The following is an 18,429-nucleotide window of genomic DNA, read 5'->3' as shown; positions in this document are numbered from 1 at the left end:
CCTTAGCATCTCAGGTCTCACTGGACTTTTGCAAGTCACCGTGGGAACCCTCAAGGGGGGGGGAACTCCGCATTCCGGCGGCGATACCACCTCCCAGTCCCAGCCCTAAGCCCTTATACCCTGGCCAAAGAATGCACTGGAAGCGCTCAGCCTATTAACTTCACTCCGTGCCCAGCCTGTAATACCTCCTGCAGCCGGCGAGCGGTGGGGGCACGGCCGAGGGGTCCCGAACGCCGGGTGATAGGGCCTTCGCCACACTTTATTGGTGGGTCCATGCCGTGGGGCGGGCCTACATGCCCATTGGGCCGTGGACCGTGTCAGTCTTGGGAAATCGGTAAAGGGAGAAGGAGGCACACTCAGCCATTGGGTTCTCTCTGCTATCAATCAAAGCGACATCCGGCGACGGCCACTGTCTCTGCTCGTTGATTGGAGAAACGTGTTCCGGGGGAGGGCGCGGAGGGCGGGCTTCCGTCTGAGGTAGAAGGAGGGGGCGGGGAGGGAAGCGGAGGCTGGCGAGCTCTAGGCCGGCCGGCGGTGGCGGCGGCAAGGCCTGGCCTCGGGCTGAGCGCCTGCTGTGGCGGCAGCGGCAGACGCCGAGATCAGCAGAGGGTATCAAGCACATTTCTTTCCCTAACGGGAGGGGCGCAGCGCCGCGGGGCCGAGGCTTACGGGGTGAAGGGCGGCGGGGTGGAGCTGAGGGGCAGGAGGCGGGAGCGGGCGGCCGAGCGGAGTTCGCGTCGGGGCCGGGCCCTGGGCCTGGCAGGGAGGGGCCGAGAGGCTGTGGAGAAAGCATCTCCGGGGTGGGTTGGACTGGGGAGGGCTGAGGGCCTGAGAAGGCGTGGTGTTAGGCCTGGGCTTGGGAGCGGGGTGGGGCCATAAGGGCGGAGGGCGGGGTGGGGTTTGGCCGTCAGGGTGGGTCTAGGCCAGGAAAGTAGCACTTGTTCGCTGCTGCCCAGAGGCTAGAAGTCGAGGAGCCAGGAGCGGCATGGCGACTTGGTCCCAGCCGGACTCGGGTATCCGGGGCAGGGTGGGACCGGGCTCAGGCCTGGCCTTACTTGATCTTTAAGGGACCTTGTCCGGTTTCTCGAACTTAATTGGCTCTTGGGAGGTTTTTAGTAGTAAATTGCGTGAGAACTGGAGGGTAGTGTAAACAGGATTTCTGGGTCGCAATTATGTTTACTCCAGCCAGATAAGGGCGTGTGTGTGTGTGTGTGTGTGTGTGTGTGTGCGCGCGCGCGCGCGCGCGCTGTATATCCCTCTTTACCTTTAGGATGAAGTTCGTAGACGGGTCACAGCAGTGAACAGGAGAGAGCTATGTCGTGGTTTATGAGGTTAATGGAAGCTCAGAAATAGAGACTAGAAGGTGAAAGGCAGTTTTACTCCCTCCCCACTTGGCTCTCTGGGTTGAAGACTTGGCCATATCCTTCTGCTTTGGATCAGAAGGTCAAGTGAATGAAAATAAAACCTGCCTATTCAAATTCTGGACCGAATAATCCTGCCTCAGGGCCCCCCCATCTCGTCAGTACCCCCATTTTTAAAAAAATGTGAGAAAAAATGTGAGAGTGATAGGAAAGGGAAATCAGATTTTACAGTTGGAAAAACAAAAGGCGTTATTCTTTTCTATGATGTGGTGGTTGTCTTCTTGTCCTTTTACTCTCTCACCCATTAATAATCTCTCTCTCCCTTTTAGAACTTGAAAGCACAAGAATTGTAGGCAGTTTTCTCCTGAGAGATGAGAAACAAACTTTATTTTAAGATAGGAAATGCACTTCTCACGCTAAAAATAGAAGCTGGGTAGTGTGTATGGGGGTTGGGGGAGGGTTGGTAAATCAGACAACGTGTAAAATATTTTGGATGCCCTGGGCATTATCTGCTTATCCAAAATGAGCTACCTTTTAGGGTACTGCAGAATTAATATCCAGAAACTGAGATCCCTTGTGAGCAATACCTTCCTCTCATAGTTGTTCTAACAGGTTTTCATGTTTTAGTTTTTTTTGGAGTGTAATAACTGATTTATTTTTAAATAAAAAATAAAAGTGGCCTTTTAATGTGTTTCCTACCTCTGCCTTTGTCATGGCATGAAAATTATGGAATCTTATCCTGTTGCTTTTGTGATTCCCATTTCAGGTTTCTCTGGAAACCCCCCTGGTAAGTGTGGAGGAGGCGGGACACTCTGACCCAAGACAAAAGGCCTGTAGCTCCAGCCAAAGGAAATAAACCTTAGGAGAGAGAAGGAAAAAAAATAACCATCAGCTGTTCCCAAGAACAACCTGCAGTGAAATTTACAGAGAGGACAACTAATGTGAGTGAGGAAGTGACTGTATGTGGACTGTGGAGACAGTAAGTCACGTGGGCCCTGAGGGCCTGGACTGGGTTAGGAAACAGTTGTACTTTCAGAGGTGAGGTGTCAAGAAGGGAAAAGTGAATGTGGTCTGGAGTTGTGGCCTTGGCTCCAAGGTGTGTGTTTTCCTCTGAGGCTGTCAGGAAGCTCAGCCCCTGTGTTCTGCCAGGGTGGGGTACAGGGTTTGGCACTGAGGAGGGTAACTTGCTGGCTGGAGCAGCAGAGCAGTGGCCTTGATTTGTCTTTTGGAAGATTTAAAAACCAAAAAGCATAAACATTCTGGTCCTTCAGCAATGCTTTCTCTGAAGAAATACTTAACGGAAGGACTCCTCCAGTTCACCATTCTGCTGAGTTTGATCGGGGTGCGGGTGGACGTGGATACTTACCTGACCTCACAGCTCCCCCCGCTCCGGGAGATCATCCTGGGGCCCAGTTCTGCCTATACTCAGACCCAGTTCCACAACCTGAGGAATACCTTGGATGGCTACGGTATCCACCCCAAGAGCATAGACCTGGACAATTACTTCACTGCCCGGCGGCTCCTCAGTCAGGTGAGGGCCCTGGACAGGTTCCAGGTGCCAACCACTGAGGTTAACGCCTGGCTGGTCCACCGGGATCCGGAAGGGTCTGTCTCTGGCAGCCAGCCCAGCTCGGGCCTCACCCTCGAGAGTTCCAGTGGTCTCCAAGATGTGACAGGCCCAGACAACGGGGTGCGAGAAAGTGAAACGGAGCAGGGATTCAGTGAAGATTTGGAGGATTTGGGGGCTGTAGCCCCTCCAGTCAGTGGAGACTTAACCAAAGAGGTTAGTGGCGACGTGGAGGGGAGGGTGGGAAGGGTCTGGGATCGGGGCGGGGGTGGGCTGGTCCTGAAGGAGTGTAGTAGTAGTAGTAAGCCCTGTAAAGAACCAGAGAGGTTCCAGGGGGTGTCAGGCATTGTTCTGGGATAGGAGTGGGCTAGATTGTCTGATTAGGATTGGGGGTTGGGAGCATTTCCTTGTGTTGAACCATTGACCCACCTCTAAATGAACTGTCAGGGCAATGGGAGGTCCTTAGAACATGCCTGTGTGTTTACTGCTTGGATTTCAACATGACTCCTGGAGGCCCGGGGTGGGGGAGGGAGTCATGTTGTGATGGGCTTTGATGCCGTGTATGTTTGTTGCTAAGACACAAATATTTTGTGGACTGTTGCCTTGTACCTCCCCCCACATCAAAATACACATACGTATCCTGAAGTTCTCCTCCTTTGTGGTCAGGCCTGTTGTGGTGGTAAGGTCCTGATAAGTCGCCTCTCCTGGGTCTGAGCCAAGGGGTCAATTTAGATAGTTGTTGGGACGGATGGGAACTAGAAGAGAAACTGCATTCTGCTGCTGAAGGCAGCTTGCTTTGAGCTGTCAGAGGTCTGAACTGACAAGTGGCTGACACATTGTTCTGGGCAGAAGGTGATGCAGTCGCTTCTAACCGTGTTCAGTGGTTTCTGCTGCCCCTCCCCCACCAATGTGAGAAGACTGCTTTGAGCTCTGCCTTTGGACCTGTCTTGCCACTCAGTCTTAAGGAGCTTGGGAAAAGGTCCAGTTCTGTCGCTGGCCATTAGGGAAGGAAGAGTCTGGATTGCACTGGGCTGGGTTTTCCAGAGCTGAGTCTTGAGGCGGGGGTGCATGGGGGGAGTGTTTGGGAAGAAGGGGTGTGGAGGTATGTTAAAAGTTTTACAGATGCTGTAGAACTTGACTCTTTCTGCCTACCAGTCAGACCAGGTTTTGCCTCCCATCCCGCATTGAAGCCTGTTCCTGAGCTCGGTTCTCTGAATGTTAGTGACTGTCAAATCATGTGGCTTTCTCTGGGCCAGTGGTCCTCAACTGGGGATGATTTTGTCCAGGGAACATGTGGCAGTGTCTAGAGACGGCTTTGGTTGTCACAACTGGAGAAGGTGCTATTGGCTTCTAGTGGAGAGAGGCATGGGATGCTGCTGAACTTCCTAAAAAGCATAGGACAGCCCCTAAATAACAGATTGATCTGACCCCAAATGTCAGTAGTGCCAGGGTTGCTCTGTGCTTAGCTGGCCCATATTGGCTCTACTTTGAGAGAGACTAGAATTACCTGAGTAATGGGAGTCAAGAGCACTCCTTGCCTTGTAGTGCCTCTTTTCTGAGATTCTTACAGTGCCACATCTCTTTTGCTTCCTCTGTTATTTACCTTCAACTGGACTCCAGTCTTGGCACAGTGGTCTGAAGAGGTATGCTCCCAGCCTCCTCTTTCGTCATCCCACCCCCGGTAGCTCTGCAAGGGGTGGATGTAACTGGGCTTGGGAACCCTGCTCCTGGGAACCCAGCAGGCATAGCTTCATTCCTCTTCCTGCAGGGAGCTCTCCTGGGATGGGGTGGGATGGGAAGTTTTCAATGTAATTGGATGGGTTGGGGTGGAATGGGATGGGACTTTGACCCTGCTTGCCTCGTTTCTTGATCTTCATGAAGTTTGTGCTTTCCCTGACCCCAGGCTTTCACTGCTTCCTTTGGAGATTGGGGGTGGGTTAGCATTAGGGGCTCAGGCTGGGTATGGGGGAAGGGAGGATTATTGTGTGTCTAGAACATTATTTCCTCAGCAACTCAGGGATAAAAATACCCAGGTCCAGAGCATGTGACAGGCACTGCTGGAGCTGGTATTATCCCTGGGGTGGCAGCACTCCCCTGCTGCCAGGCCTATTCGATGGACAGCTATAGCCCAGGCCCTTGTCAGGGATAGGATTCCCCTCGAGGCTGGCACTCTGCCCAGAGAGGGGGGGTGGCCTGTGTACAGCTTTTGCAGGCGAGGAGGAGCACTCTGCGACCAAGGAGAACATACTGTCCCTGACCTGACCTTAGGCTCAAGGGGAGCAGCAGTGAGGATGGGAGCCAGAATTGTGACCGATTCTGTCAGGGGCATTCTTCCTGCTTTAGAGATGTAAGCCGGGGCTCAGGCAGAGATGGCTCTTGAACAAAGCCTGGGGTGAAGAGAAAGTGGGGGGCGGGGGGGACATGTTTGTGTCCAGAACGTTGCAGAGCACCTGTCTCCTTAAGTGCTGGCGGTCAGGCTCCTCTTGCCTGGGGCTAGGCCTGGCCAGCACTTTGACATCCCTGCATATGTGTAGATGGCTTTCCCCCTTCCTCTTGTCTGGCTTGTTGTAGGGTGACAAAGCCCCTGTTTCCCAGTGGATCTGGGTGCACTGGGTTCCTGCCCAGCCTAGCTTTGAGCCTTGGGCTTGAGGACGACTGGCCACAGCCCTCTTGAGGAACGGGAAAACTCCTTACACTTCCAGGGAAGAACTTAGATTCCCGGAGAAGCTGTGCGAGGAGTGTCTGCCCAGTCCTGAGTTCCAGTCCTGAGTGGGCTGGGTAAGCAGGATGGGACAGGAGGGAAAGTGGCACCCCTTCCCCCCAGGGCTCTCTCACTGCGCCACCCCGGCTGGCTGACTGGGCTGGGTGGGGCTGCCCGCCCCTGGGTGCGTCTCCTTGAGGAGACGGAGGCGGCCCAGGGATGGGCTGGTTCCTTGCGGCAGCTTCTCCAGCTGCCCTGGTGCAGAGATTGGCTCCCGGCTGCAGCTAGGTAACAGGCGGTGGGAGGGGATTGGCTCCTTCCGCATCTCCAGCGGAGACTTGGGGGAGGAGATTGGCTCTCGTCGCAGCCTAGGTAACGACAGTGGGAGGGGATTGGCTCTTTCCGCAGCCCAGCTGCTGACCTGGGGGAGGGGATTGGCTCTCTGCAGCCTCAGCAGTGACCTGCGGGGTGGGAGGGGGAGGGGATTGGCGCCTTGCTGCAGCCTAGGTAACAAGTTTGGGGGGCGTGGGGAGGGGGAGAGAGGGAGGAGCGGGAGGATAGGCCCAGGAGGGAGCTTGCTTTCCTCTGCAGCTTGAGCACGGAGCATGGGGTGGGAGTCCCATCTCACTGCAGCCTCTGCGGTGAGCTCAGGGTGGGGGCTGCCGGGCGCCTGAGTGGAACTGGGGTTGTGAGGTGGGAGGGGGCTGCTCCAGGATGGAGAAAGGGGGCTGGGCTGGGCCGCCCAGGCAGCAGCACGGGCGGGGCACCCTCCTTGGGCCCCTTGGAGCTAGCAAGGGGCCACCGTTCCAGCCTGGTGTGCTCCCTGCGAGCCAAGAGCTCCTTGGAGCCCCCTGTCCGGCTGCCCGGCACCAGCTGCCCTGGGGCTCATCTCGCAGACCATGACCCGCCTGGACCGCAGCTCTCACAGTGGTGGGGGCCATGCCAAAGGGAGCCGGCCCCTTAACTCTTTGGTGGCTGGTCACCGGGTGGCCCAGCCCCCCTCTGCTCCTGGGTCCAGGGCTTCTGTTCAGGTTGGTATATGTGGGGAGACTGCAGGGAGAGGTACACCTGGGAGGTCTTAGAATCAAGGAGGCTTACTGTGGGAGAGGGATACCTGGTCAGAGCTAGGGAGGTGGGTCTAAGCTAAGGATACTGCTTTCTGGAAAGTATCTGCCTTTTAATCTGTGACTGGAAGGCAACAGTTTAGGGTTTCTTCAACCCCAGGGGGCGGCATGTATAGGAAACACCAACGTCTCATATTTATTGGGGTTGTACGCTGGTGGCAGTGGGGGTGGCAGGTGGAGCCGGAACTAATCAGGAGCCACCAGCGTAGAGTGAGAGGGAGGCATTTTGGTGCCCGAGGCGGCAGTTGTGGCTGGGCAGTGACGGGGGCTATGTCCTTGAGTGGGTTGCCTGATGGGAGTCAGTGAGTCCTGGGGTGTGGTAAAGGAGTGAGAGCACTGGTTTGTGGGGACACCGTGGGGCTGGCCTTGGCAGGGGTGGGGTGTCCAGTGAGGATCATCTGACTGCCTGAGGCTCTCCGGGGATTGAGGCAGCTTGCTAGGATCAGCTGAGAGTGGGCATTCTGTTCTGGCAGGGATGGATCTTGAGGTGAGCCTGGACTGAGAATTGTGGGTGTTCAGCCGTACTCCTGCCTCATCCAGGGAAGGGGGAACGGCTGTAGGAAGGGCTGGATAGCCTGTCGTTGTCATTGGTTGCATCAGGTGGTTGCAAATGCAGGGATTTTCCTCTCCAGTCCACCCCACCCCTTTATGCAAATGAAATGGCACCACAGGCTGATGCAAGCCTGGCCACTGCGAAGCAGTTTTGCTTGACAGTTCACTCTTGCCATGGCCATCTTTCTACAAACCAAGTTTTAAGGGATTTCCATTCCCGAAATGAGAAGTGTCTCCTGCTTCCCCCTTCCTTCTTAAGTAGTGGTAAGATGGCCCTGCCTTTTGGCCTGGCTGTGCCTCTGGTCCAGATCCTAAGCCCGCAGACCGGTGTGGTGATGGTTGTGCTAGTGGTTTTCGCTAGCTTTTGTTTTGTTTTGTTTTGTTTTGTTTTGTTTTTGAGGCTGGTGTCTGGAAATGGATGAATGAAGCCGTGCTGGTATGGAAGGGACGGGGTAGAGTCTGGCAGGTGTAGATTGGGAGGGGCCCCACCCGGGAGTAGTTGGGGTGATGCTAGGAGGAACCTCTGAGGTGCAGGACAGGGAGGGACCCCTGGACCCCAGAGCTAAAGTCACGCTGCTCTGTCTTTCAGGACATAGATCTGATTGACATCCTTTGGCGACAGGATATTGACCTGGGGGCTGGGCGTGAGATTTTTGACTACAGTCATCGCCAGAAGGAGCAGGATGTGGATAAGGAACTGCGAGATGGAGCAGAGCAGGAGGACGCCTGGCCAGGCGAGGGTGCAGAAGCTCTGGCACGAAACCTGCTAGTGGATGGAGAGACTGGGGAGAGCTTCCCTGCACAGGTACTCCTGCCTCTGCCCACTTCTAGAAGCTTCTCTTTAGAGAAGGCAGGTTGTGTCTGTGGGATGGGCCTGAATGTGTCTCTTGGGTTGGGGACTCTAAGTCACAGTGGTGGCTGAGGAAGCGAGAGTAGAAGAGCAGCAGCAGCAGAGGGGCCACACCTTGGTAACGAGCGGCACATGGGCGGCAGAGCACCTAGCGGCTTTCTGCTTGCGTCAGAACCCCCCACCCTCTTCTCCCCTGGAGTTTGGGACTCAGGGCCAGCCGACAGCCTGGGAACAGAGGGAGAGTGTAGGCCTGCAACCATGCAGGGCCTCCTTCAAGCTTCCCCTTGGAAAGGCTGGGGAAGGGGCTTCGGCCCACAGGCAGCCAAGGCCCCGGTCAGTCAGACTTAACAGTTGCTGTTGCCACAGGTGCCTGGTGGGGAGGACCAGACAGCCCTGTCCCTGGAAGAGTGCCTTAGGCTGCTGGAGGCCACCTGCCCCTTTGGGGAGAATGCTGAGGTGAGCAGGACTCCAGGGAGAGCCCACTGAGTCAGCAGGGCAGCCTGCACACAGTGAGTGTGTCTCTCTGTGGCTGCCTGAGGGGCTGGCTTTTGGTGTTGGCCTTGTCCTGGCTGCTGGGGGTGACTTCAGAGGAAGGAAGAAACAGAACCTCAGGTGGTAGTCTCGGGGAGGAAAGTAGAAGGTGGTCTTTCCTCCTCCCCTGTTAAACCCTCTGTGTTTTGCCCTAGTTTCCAGCAGACATTTCCAGCATAACAGAAGCAGTGCCTAGTGAGAGTGAGCCCCCAGGTCTTCAAAACAATCTTTTGTCTCCTCTCCTGACGGGGACAGAATCTCCATTTGATTTGGAACAGCAGTGGCAAGATCTCATGTCCATCATGGAAATGCAGGTAGGATTATCAGAACCAGGCACAAACCTATCGGACTTTGTGTGGGGTGTCCTCATACTCAGTTGCTTTTCCACTTCTGGGAAAAAAAAAAAAGAGAGAGTAACACCTTTCTGATCCATAGGAAAGTGGGGACACTGAGAGGTAACTGTCCACGTGTCAGTAGGTGGTAGATTCAGGATTGGGGTTTGGGTTAAAGCCCCGGGGCTGAGGCTTCTAAAGCAGACCTGCCTCCTAGGTGTGCCTCCTTCCTTTCCTTCGGGCAGATAGTCACTTGGCTGTTGCCTAGGTTTAGCATTAATAAAAGCTGACATTCTTGTAGTGCTTTACAGGCATTGTCATCTCACTTGGCCCTCACAGATCACCTAGTCAGCCCTTTATTATTTTAAACGTGAGGACACTGAACCTCAAAGAGAGACTGAGTGAATGAAATGCTCCTGGTCTTAACAGCAAGTGGTGCAGCTAGGCTTTCTTACTCCAAGGCTGGGCGTACTTTTCACTGTGCTGATTTTGCAGTGTTAGGTGCTTTTTCCTCTCCTCCATGATGGGGGAGTCTGGGCCAAACATAACCTGGAGCTGATCAGTCCTGCCTTGGGGTGGAGTCCACAGGGAGGAATCCGTCTCTGCCAGGCACGATGGATCAAGCGGGGCCAGGAGCTGATGCTGTGGGCTGTGGTTTCCTGTCTCTTGCCTTTACACCCATGCAGCTGTGCCTATGTTGGGTGCCTGCTATCAGTGAGCCCCCAGCCACACCTGGGGATGGAGTCTGCGCTAAGTGAACGGTGATGCTCTTCTCCCCTCCCAGGCCATGGAAGTGAACACATCAACAAGTGAAATCCTGTACGATGCCCCTCCAGGAGACCCACTGAGCACCAACTACAGCCTTGCCCTCAACACTCCCATCAATCAGAATGTCAGCCTGCATCAGGCGTCCCTGGGGGGCTGCAGCCAGGACTTCTCACTCTTCAGCCCAGAGGTGGAGAGCCTGCCTATGGCCGGCAGCTCCACACTGCTCCCGCTGGTCCCCAGTAATTCCACCAGCCTCAACTCCACCTTTGGTTCCACCAACCTGGCAGGGCTCTTCTTTCCACCCCAGCTGAATGGCACAGCCAACGACACAGCAGGCCCTGAGCTGCCTGATCCACTCGGGGGTCTGTTAGATGAAGCCATGCTAGATGAGATCAGCCTGATGGACCTGGCCATTGAAGAAGGCTTTAACCCTGTGCAGGCCTCCCAGCTCGAAGAGGAATTTGACTCTGACTCAGGCCTCTCCTTGGACTCCAGCCACAGCCCTTCCTCCCTGAGCAGCTCTGAAGGTAGTTCTTCCTCTTCCTCCTCCTCCTCCTCCTCCTCTTCTTCCTCTTCCTCTTCCTCTACTTCTTCCTCAGCCTCTTCCTCCTTTTCTGAGGAAGGTGCAGTTGGCTACAGTTCTGACTCTGAGACCTTGGATCTGGAAGAGGCTGAGGGCGCTGTGGGCTACCAGCCCGAGTATTCCAAGTTCTGCCGCATGAGCTACCAGGACCCAGCTCAGCTCTCCTGCCTGCCCTATTTGGAGCATGTGGGCCACAACCACACATACAACATGGCACCCAGTGCCCTCGACTCTGCTGACCTGCCACCACCCAGCACCCTCAAGAAGGGCAGCAAAGAGAAGCAGGCCGACTTCCTGGACAAACAGATGAGCCGGGATGAGCATCGAGCCCGAGCCATGAAGATCCCCTTCACCAACGACAAGATCATCAACCTGCCTGTGGAGGAGTTCAACGAGCTGCTGTCAAAGTACCAGCTGAGCGAGGCCCAGCTGAGCCTCATCCGCGACATCCGGCGCCGTGGCAAGAACAAGATGGCGGCGCAGAACTGCCGCAAGCGCAAGCTGGACACCATCCTGAACCTGGAGCGGGATGTGGAGGACCTGCAGCGCGATAAAGCCCGGCTGCTGCGGGAAAAGGTGGAGTTCCTCCGGTCCCTGCGGCAGATGAAGCAGAAGGTCCAGAGCTTGTACCAGGAAGTGTTTGGGCGGCTGCGGGATGAGAATGGGCGGCCCTACTCGCCCAGTCAGTATGCACTGCAGTATGCCGGGGATGGCAGCGTCCTCCTCATTCCCCGCACCTTGGCTGACCAGCAGGCCCGGCGGCAGGAGAGGAAGCCGAAGGACCGGAGAAAGTGAGCCTGGGGAGGAAGGGGGTTGACGCTCACCGAGATGGAAACTGGAGAAGGGCTGGGCCTGGACCTGGACCTACAGTGGGGACTTTAATGCCTTCTTATCCAATAGATCTTCAGATGGGATGACTGCGGGTCAGTGGACAGGAAGAGGCAGGCGCAGGCGCTGTCTGGCTCAGCTTCCCCCACTGAGGGGGCTGGAAGTGGCCAGAGCGTTTGGGTGGACAGGGTCCTCACCCCTACCCCTTTCCTTTGAGGGAAGAGTGGTGCTGGCATTGCTGGAGGCCGAAAAAGGGAAAGTAAGGGACTTGCAAGAGGAGAGGAAAGTAGTAGAAAGTCTCATTCCTGGAAGGAAGGAAGGAAAACAAAAAACCCAGAAAAATCAAAGCGGGAAGAAAGTCAGAGGGCAGGTTAAGTTGGCTCTGGCCAGGATTCCAGGCAGCAGGTTTTAGAGGGGACTAGATCACTGGTGTGAGTAAACCCCACTTCAGCCTAGGGGAGGGGTGGAACACGGAGTAGGTTCTCGGAGGGGCCTGTGAACTCTTCCTGCTCCTGCACTTTGGCATCCCTGAAGGGGAGCTCTTGGATGATATCTCCTGTGAGTTTTCCGTCATAGGGGAGCCCCTGGGACCCGACACTGGCTTGGAGGGTTAGGATCAAAGGGTAGAGTCAACAGGCAAGGGTCGTGAGGCCTCATGTTGCAGCAGCCCCAACACCAAGCATGTCACTCACTGCCCTGCCATACATCTTCCTCTGTGCCCAGTCACCCCTGAGCCGAGGCTCCCACGTCTCTATCAGAGCCTGCATGCGAATGCTGTTCTCTTCCCACCCATGTGCCCCCGCCCCTCACTGGCTGCCTGGAGCTCTTCTGGAGCCGGGGTGCTGGCAGTGCCCACAAGGCTGGGCCTGCAGCCTCCTGGGAGCTGCTCTGAGGCAGGGGGATGATGTGGAGAAGCCAGGCAGCATTCAGCACAACACTGGGGAGTGACCCTTCCCTCAGCCCCCCCCCCACCCCCCCAGCTGGGCTTTGTCACTGGAAAGACAAAAAACTACAAAACCCAGCAGCAGCAACAAAAACTAGTCCTCGTAGACTTTCTGGCGCTTTGATTTTTTTAGGGCTTGAGCCCTGTTTCACTTATAGGGTTTAGAATGCTTGTGTTGAGTAAAAAGGAGATACCAATATTCAAAGCTGCTAAATGTTCTCTTTGCCATAAAGACTCCGTGTAACCGTGTGAACACTTGGGATTTTTCTCCTCTGTCCCGAGGTCTCTTTCTTTTTTGGGTTTCTTTCTAGGAGAATGAGAAGTGCATGTAAGGGGGGCTGAGGGTACCCCTCCCTCAGGCTCTTGGCCACAGGCAGCTTCCCCACACCCCCAATTTAGCAAGGGCTCATGGAGGACCGCCTGGGGGAGGCAGAGAGGGGCGCGCCAAGGTGGCCAGGTGGTTCCAGGACCACAGTGTCTCTAACTGTTGCCACTGCTGTCCCCACCTCGGCCTGGGTCTGGAGCACTGTCTGCCCCAGGCTAGCAGGAATGAGTTGAAGGGGGGAAGCACTGATTCTCCTCCCCGCTTAGGTGGGGAGGCATTCTAACTGAGCAGTAGGGATAGAAGGCACGAGCCTGGGAAGTGCTTTTATAAATTATTTTCCTTGTAGATTTTATTTTTAATTTATCTCTGTGACCTGCCAGGGAGAGGAGAGAGAGATGCTGTGAGCACATGACAAAATAAAATAAAATAAAATGGATGATTTATTCTCAAGTGCAATTTTTCCCTATTTTGAATTTAAACTCAGAGTAAAGGAAACAGGCCCCATGAGGAGAGGACTGGCCATTGTGTGGCTAAGGCAGAGCTCTTAGGGGAAAATGGGTGGAGAGGAGCGGAGGTTGACAAGAATTTAGAAAGACAAAAGTCTTAAATACTGTATTAAAGCTTCCACAGGTGTTATGTACTTTTGTAGGGTTTGCTAGCTGAATCCTTTTAGAGGAAGGAATCCGTTTTGGCCTTTCTCTCGTAGGGCTAGGCTAGGTGGGTGTTGTCACCTGGCCCAGCTCCTTACCTGTCTTCCTGTGGCAAACTGCATTTTTAATATTGATTGTGCTGTATTTGTCTGGTGGCCCCACCTACCAAGGGGGTGCAGAGCTTTGGAGCATAGTCACAGTGACGACGGTGATGGCAGAAACCCAAGAGATCTACAGGACCAGCACATGCTAAGCACTTCACTATAACAGCAAGGCCACGGAACCAGAGAACAGAAAGCTAGACCCCAGGGTTTAAGGCATTTGAAAGCTCTCCAGCTGAGGTGACCAGAATCTGTTCTCCCTCAAAATAATACAAAAAGCCTGTAAAGAGTTGTATGCTTTAAGGTACCGGCTGGTTGCTGGAACAGCCATATGCACATCTAGGGGAAGGTACTTAACAAAAGTCCAGGTAATGAATGCCCACCTGGCAGTCTCTGTGAGATTACCAGACGAAGTTTAGCACTGGAAGCTGTGATCCTCCTCATGAAACCTGTGATCTTGAACTCCCCATGTACCACTGTATGACCTGGCTTAGCCCAGTCCTTTAATGATGCTACTAGAGTTTATCCTATGGGGTGAATAGAATTCTCGGAATAACAGTGAGTTCTTTTTTGTTTCAATTTACAGTGGCTTTTGCCCCCCATCTAGTTGGAACGGGTTGGTCCTATCAAACAAGAGCTCTTTCCTAATTAGTAATTAACTTATGACTGTAAGCCAAATAAAATGAAGATTCTTTAAAAAAAAGGCTAAAAATTAAGTCAGAAAAAATAATTTATGCTGATAAAAAATACAAGTTATATACAGAAAACTGTGACAAGTAAAATTCAGAGTAATGTTTCTGTATACTTTCTAGAAATGTGTATATGTTTTTTTGTTTAGTACACAGGCTATTACTTTTATCTTGTTTTGCAACTTTTCAAACAGATTTTAAAGATTTTAAGAAAAAGTCCTCTCACCTCCCCCTTTGCTAGTGTTGCCTCTGGTCTGAGAAAGTGTGTTTTGGTCACCCCCTTCCCCCATATCCCCTTATGGAGAGATGTACAGTTGTGTCTGGGAGCTTGCTGATTAGCTGGGGCTTTGGGCCAAGTTGGTCAGCACTGCTGTGGGGCTGACCTCTTTTTGCTGTTGGCAGGTGGAGTGGGTGTTCCAGCTTCAAGGCTTTTTCTGGCAGGAAGAAGATATGAGAACTCAAGTAAGGACTGTGAAGGCTGCTACACCTGAGACAGGAAGTGAGACGAGGTCCTAGATTTCGCAGGGAGATGAGCAGACCTCAGGACCAAACTTCTGGGTGACGTGCTTGGGTAGGGGTCGAAGGCTTGCTTTGTCTTGACTTTAGTCTTAGGCATCGTTCACACTGATTTTCCCACACATTTGAAATCATGTAAGGCAACGGAAATAGATCCATTGTGGTTTTTTTTTAAGGCTGCACCACATGGCCCGTGGGATCTTAGTTCCCTGACCAGGGATCGAACCTGTGCCCCCTGCAGTGGAAGTGCAGAGTCCTAACCACTGGACCGCCAGGGAAGTCCCAGATCCACTGTTTCAATCTCTGCCCCACACACGATCTCACCAGTGAAGCCAGGGCTATTTCAGAATCAATAAAAATAGAAAAAATATAGAACTGAGGGAAAATAGAGATCTAGAGATAATATGCTCAGTGTCATCAAGACCTGGCCTCCACGGCTGACTCCTCGCCCTTCCTAGGGAAAGCTGAACAGCAATTAAAAACAGCCAGTGAGGGCTTCCCTGGTAGCGCAGTGGTTGAGAATCCGCCTGCCGATGCAGGAGACACGGGTTCGTGCCCCGGTCCGGGAAGATCCCACATGCCGCTGAGCGGCTGGGCCCGTGAGCCATGGCCGCTGAGCCTGCGTGTCCAAAGCCTGTGCTCCGCAACGGGAGAGGCCGCAACAGTGAGAGGCCTGTGTACCGCGGGAAAAAAGAAAAAAACAAACAGCCAGTGAATGAGGATGTACTTTGCATGGAGTCCTGCCTTCATCCCTGCTTTGACCACCCACAGCTACACCAGACCTTGCTGCTCTTCAGATCTGTTTGGCACCTAGCTGGAGAACAAGTGCCTTGCAGAAAAAAGAACATCCCCACCACCGTAGTTCTACCTCATCCAGTAGGGACTGACCTAGGGCAACAGCTTCAGAAACTCAGACTAAATATGTAGTTTTAGGGCACTACTAGCAGGAGCCCATTTCCTTGATACTATCCATGTACAAAAATGGGTACCAGGTTGGTGTCTGCCTCTCTGGAAGTCATTTTCCCAACCAAGTGTAGACATTCTCTAGCAAAATCCATGTGTTTGATTATTATCATGAGTGGTTAAGCCTTGTTTTCCTATTCCTGATCCATCCGGGAAGTGAAAGGGAACCATAAACCTTCAACTTGTCATTTTGTCAGTGCACCAAGAACCTCTTTCACTTTTACTTCTCCCACAGAGGTCAGTCATCCTCCTTCCATCTAGTTCTGAACTTTATAGAGAGTGAGCATGTGGGGACTCTGGGGATATGGGTGAAACTTAACGCGTGATTTGAGTTCTGGTCCTTTTTCTGTCTAGGATTTCTTTGAAAGTTCATGTCTGCCTGAATTAGTTGAGATTCAGAATCTAGTGTACAAGTTGTCTCCAGTGGAGTGAGAATATGGGCCTTTGTGAAGAAGTGTGTTTTCAAAATCAGTTGGATAGAAATCCTTGTCTTCCTTTTTGAGTGTGCAGAAATATCAATAAAAGTCTTAAAGCTGGTTCTTTTCCAGTCTAACTGCAGAATGGAATAGGTTGTACAGTATTTGTTACTTAATTCCAGATGCTGTTTCAACCGAGGAAGCAAAACCTAGTTCATTTGGGGAGAGGTGGAGAAAAGACCAAGAGTTGGGGCTCTGCCTTTTGTTTTAAACACAAATTTAATGAGGCTAATTCAGTTGTCTTAATAAGCCTTCTAATCTTCAGCTAGGGGTTGAAGCAGTAACTGAAACTGTGGGCCCATGTCCCAGAGCCAGGTCCCACAGTAGCCCAGCCTGACCTGTGACTATGCAAACAGTAAACAGGGCAGGATTGGTCAAAGTCAACTAGGATTTTAAAATCCATGTGGGGTAAACAATGACTTTGGTACTATCACAAGTAGTACTTTGGTAAATCACATGCAAACCAGTAAGGTCAGAATGCAGACTCAGACCTGCTGGTGAATTAACACAAGCTATTTAATATCAACAAAAACTAGTCAGCATTATATTGTAAACCTAATGTTTCAGCCTTGCCTCAGAGTTCTGCCACCTAACTGGCCTAAGCAAAAAAAAAAAGCCTTAGAAACAGACTCCTTACTCTACTTGCCCCATAGAGCAGGGCCAACTATGCTTTTCATCCCAGCAGGATGATTTTATTTCACATTTTGTTTGCTTTCCATATTCATCAATTTACTCAACGGGAAGTGCCCAAGGCCAAAGTCGATTAAAAGTCATCCATACGAGAGATAAGCAACCTGAACACATCGGCTAGGAAAGCAGCAACTTTTGGAGAAAACCTCATTGCTGGACAGTCAAACCAAGGTGATGTGCAGATCAGACTGACAGTTGTCTGAGGATCTTAAGCTCCTATATCAAACTTACCACATACCAGAACACCAGGATGTCTCTACCTATTGCTGAAAGGCAAGATGAAGGAAGCCAAGACTCCTTCCTTTAATAAGCTGAATACTGGCCTGGTAGTGGTATTTGTATTTCAATTAAATTCTAGAAGAGGGGACTTCCCTGGTGGTGCAGTGGTTAGGAATCCGCCTGCCAATGCAGGGGACATGGTTTCGAGCCCCGGTCCAGGAAGACCCCTCTTGCCATGGGGCAACTAAGCCTGTGCGCCACAACTACTGAGCCTGCACTCTAGAGCCTGCGTGCCCCAAGTACTGAGCCTGCACACCTAGAGCCCGTGCTCCGCAACAAGAGAAGCCACCACAATGAGAAGCCTGTGCACCACAACTAAGAGTGGCCCCCGCTCGCCGCAACTAGAGAAAGCCCTCTCGCAGCAATGCAGCCAAAAAAAAAAAAAAAAATTCTAGCAGAGGGAAAACACTGAGCCTGGACTTAGTTCATTCCTATCAGTTCTGAGTTTTAAATGAGAACATCCTCATGATGTTGATGAGAAGGCCCAACTTGCACATCAGAACATGATGTTCACGTTTATCCTCACGAGAAGGCCCAACTTGCACATCAGATTAATATGACTTGATCAGATAAATTTGATCTCAAACAGCTCAGCTCCATACATAGTTCAGGATTTGGAGCCACTGCAGAAATTTGGATTTCAGAGTTCCAATTCCACCAAATTATTTTGGAGTAGCAATTTGTTCTAGCATTTCCCCTCGCCCTTTCTCTATGAGGAAAAGAATTACCTTGTAATACAGATTCCCAATGCCACAGGCCATAGACTATAAAGATGTGCTGTGTACACATGGTCAAACACTAAATAGCCAAGGGTTAAAATCAAGTTGAGCTGAGTCTGAATGAGTTCTGGAATGCAAGATTATACCGGAAAATAAGTACTTAAAGATCAACTATTAAAAATTATTTAAAATTGATAGTCAAAACTTTCAAATGCCATTGGAAAGCAGAAACAATTATTCCTGAGCACTGTCAGTTGATAAGAGTGTTTCTGTATTTACTGTATAAACTTGAAACTCAACTGAAGGCAGTGAAGGAACAAGGTATTTTCTTTGACTGGCTTTGCCAGTGTAGGACAGCTGATAATGATTCTGTCACCAAATTAGTAAGCTCTTGTTAGTTTGTAATGGTAACTAATGTAACAATCTGTATCTCAACTCCTGGGCTAGAGGTCTAATATGATGCAATTTTGTTGAAGGCATCTGACAAACATGTTTTTGTTTCCTAAAGAAATGCTCTACAAATACTTTCTGAAAGCAGACTTAAGATTTGTTGTACCTATGTATATTTTTTCCCCTGACATTTCTGCATGCATTTGTGGCTTCAACAATCACTTGAGAAAAATTTATCCTTAACCCTTGAATCTAGAAATGTGTGATAATTGGCTTTTAAATATAACAAAATTGCATATCTTCACTAACATGCATTATCAATTTCAGTGTCTTCCATGGGGAAGAATGATATGGTTTTAAAAGAGCTCAGGAATGCCAGCAGTGACAGTGAAATAGGTTCCAAAGGTTAAATAAGGCTAAAGCTGAATAGCAGCCCATCTTGGACAAGCACCAAGACTGAAGGCTAATTTCAGTGCATCTGATGATGGAGA

General features: G+C 51.8%; 1 protein-coding gene across 30 annotated transcripts in view; it reads left to right on the top strand.

The window, feature by feature from the left end:
• Positions 1 to 454: 454 nt before the first annotated feature.
• Positions 455 to 18,429, top strand: part of NFE2L1 (NFE2 like bZIP transcription factor 1) — a 33,236-nt gene continuing 15,261 nt past the window's right edge. The window contains exons 1-8 of one of the 30 annotated variants that reach the window (XM_067021391.1): positions 493 to 609; positions 2,128 to 2,302; positions 2,633 to 3,144; positions 7,928 to 8,110; positions 8,522 to 8,611; positions 8,842 to 9,000; positions 9,803 to 11,160; positions 16,605 to 18,244. In XM_067021391.1, the coding sequence (XP_066877492.1) occupies positions 2,635 to 3,144; positions 7,928 to 8,110; positions 8,522 to 8,611; positions 8,842 to 9,000; positions 9,803 to 11,160; positions 16,605 to 16,671 (2,367 nt within the window). In that variant the 5' untranslated portion in view covers positions 493 to 609; positions 2,128 to 2,302; positions 2,633 to 2,634 and the 3' untranslated portion in view covers positions 16,672 to 18,244. Of the gene's footprint in view, positions 610 to 902; positions 1,014 to 2,127; positions 3,145 to 6,218; positions 6,661 to 7,894; positions 8,111 to 8,521; positions 8,612 to 8,841; positions 9,001 to 9,802; positions 12,916 to 14,307; positions 15,921 to 16,604; positions 18,245 to 18,429 lie in introns of those variants that run through there. The other 29 variants (XR_010838210.1, XM_067021386.1, XM_067021390.1 and 26 more) reach the window with 29 other exon arrangements.

Source organism: Kogia breviceps, chromosome 19, assembly GCF_026419965.1.
Source record: "Kogia breviceps isolate mKogBre1 chromosome 19, mKogBre1 haplotype 1, whole genome shotgun sequence".
NCBI lineage: Eukaryota > Metazoa > Chordata > Mammalia > Artiodactyla > Physeteridae > Kogia > Kogia breviceps.
Note: the sequence above shows the minus strand (reverse complement) of the source record. Positions and strands in the feature narration are given on the sequence as shown.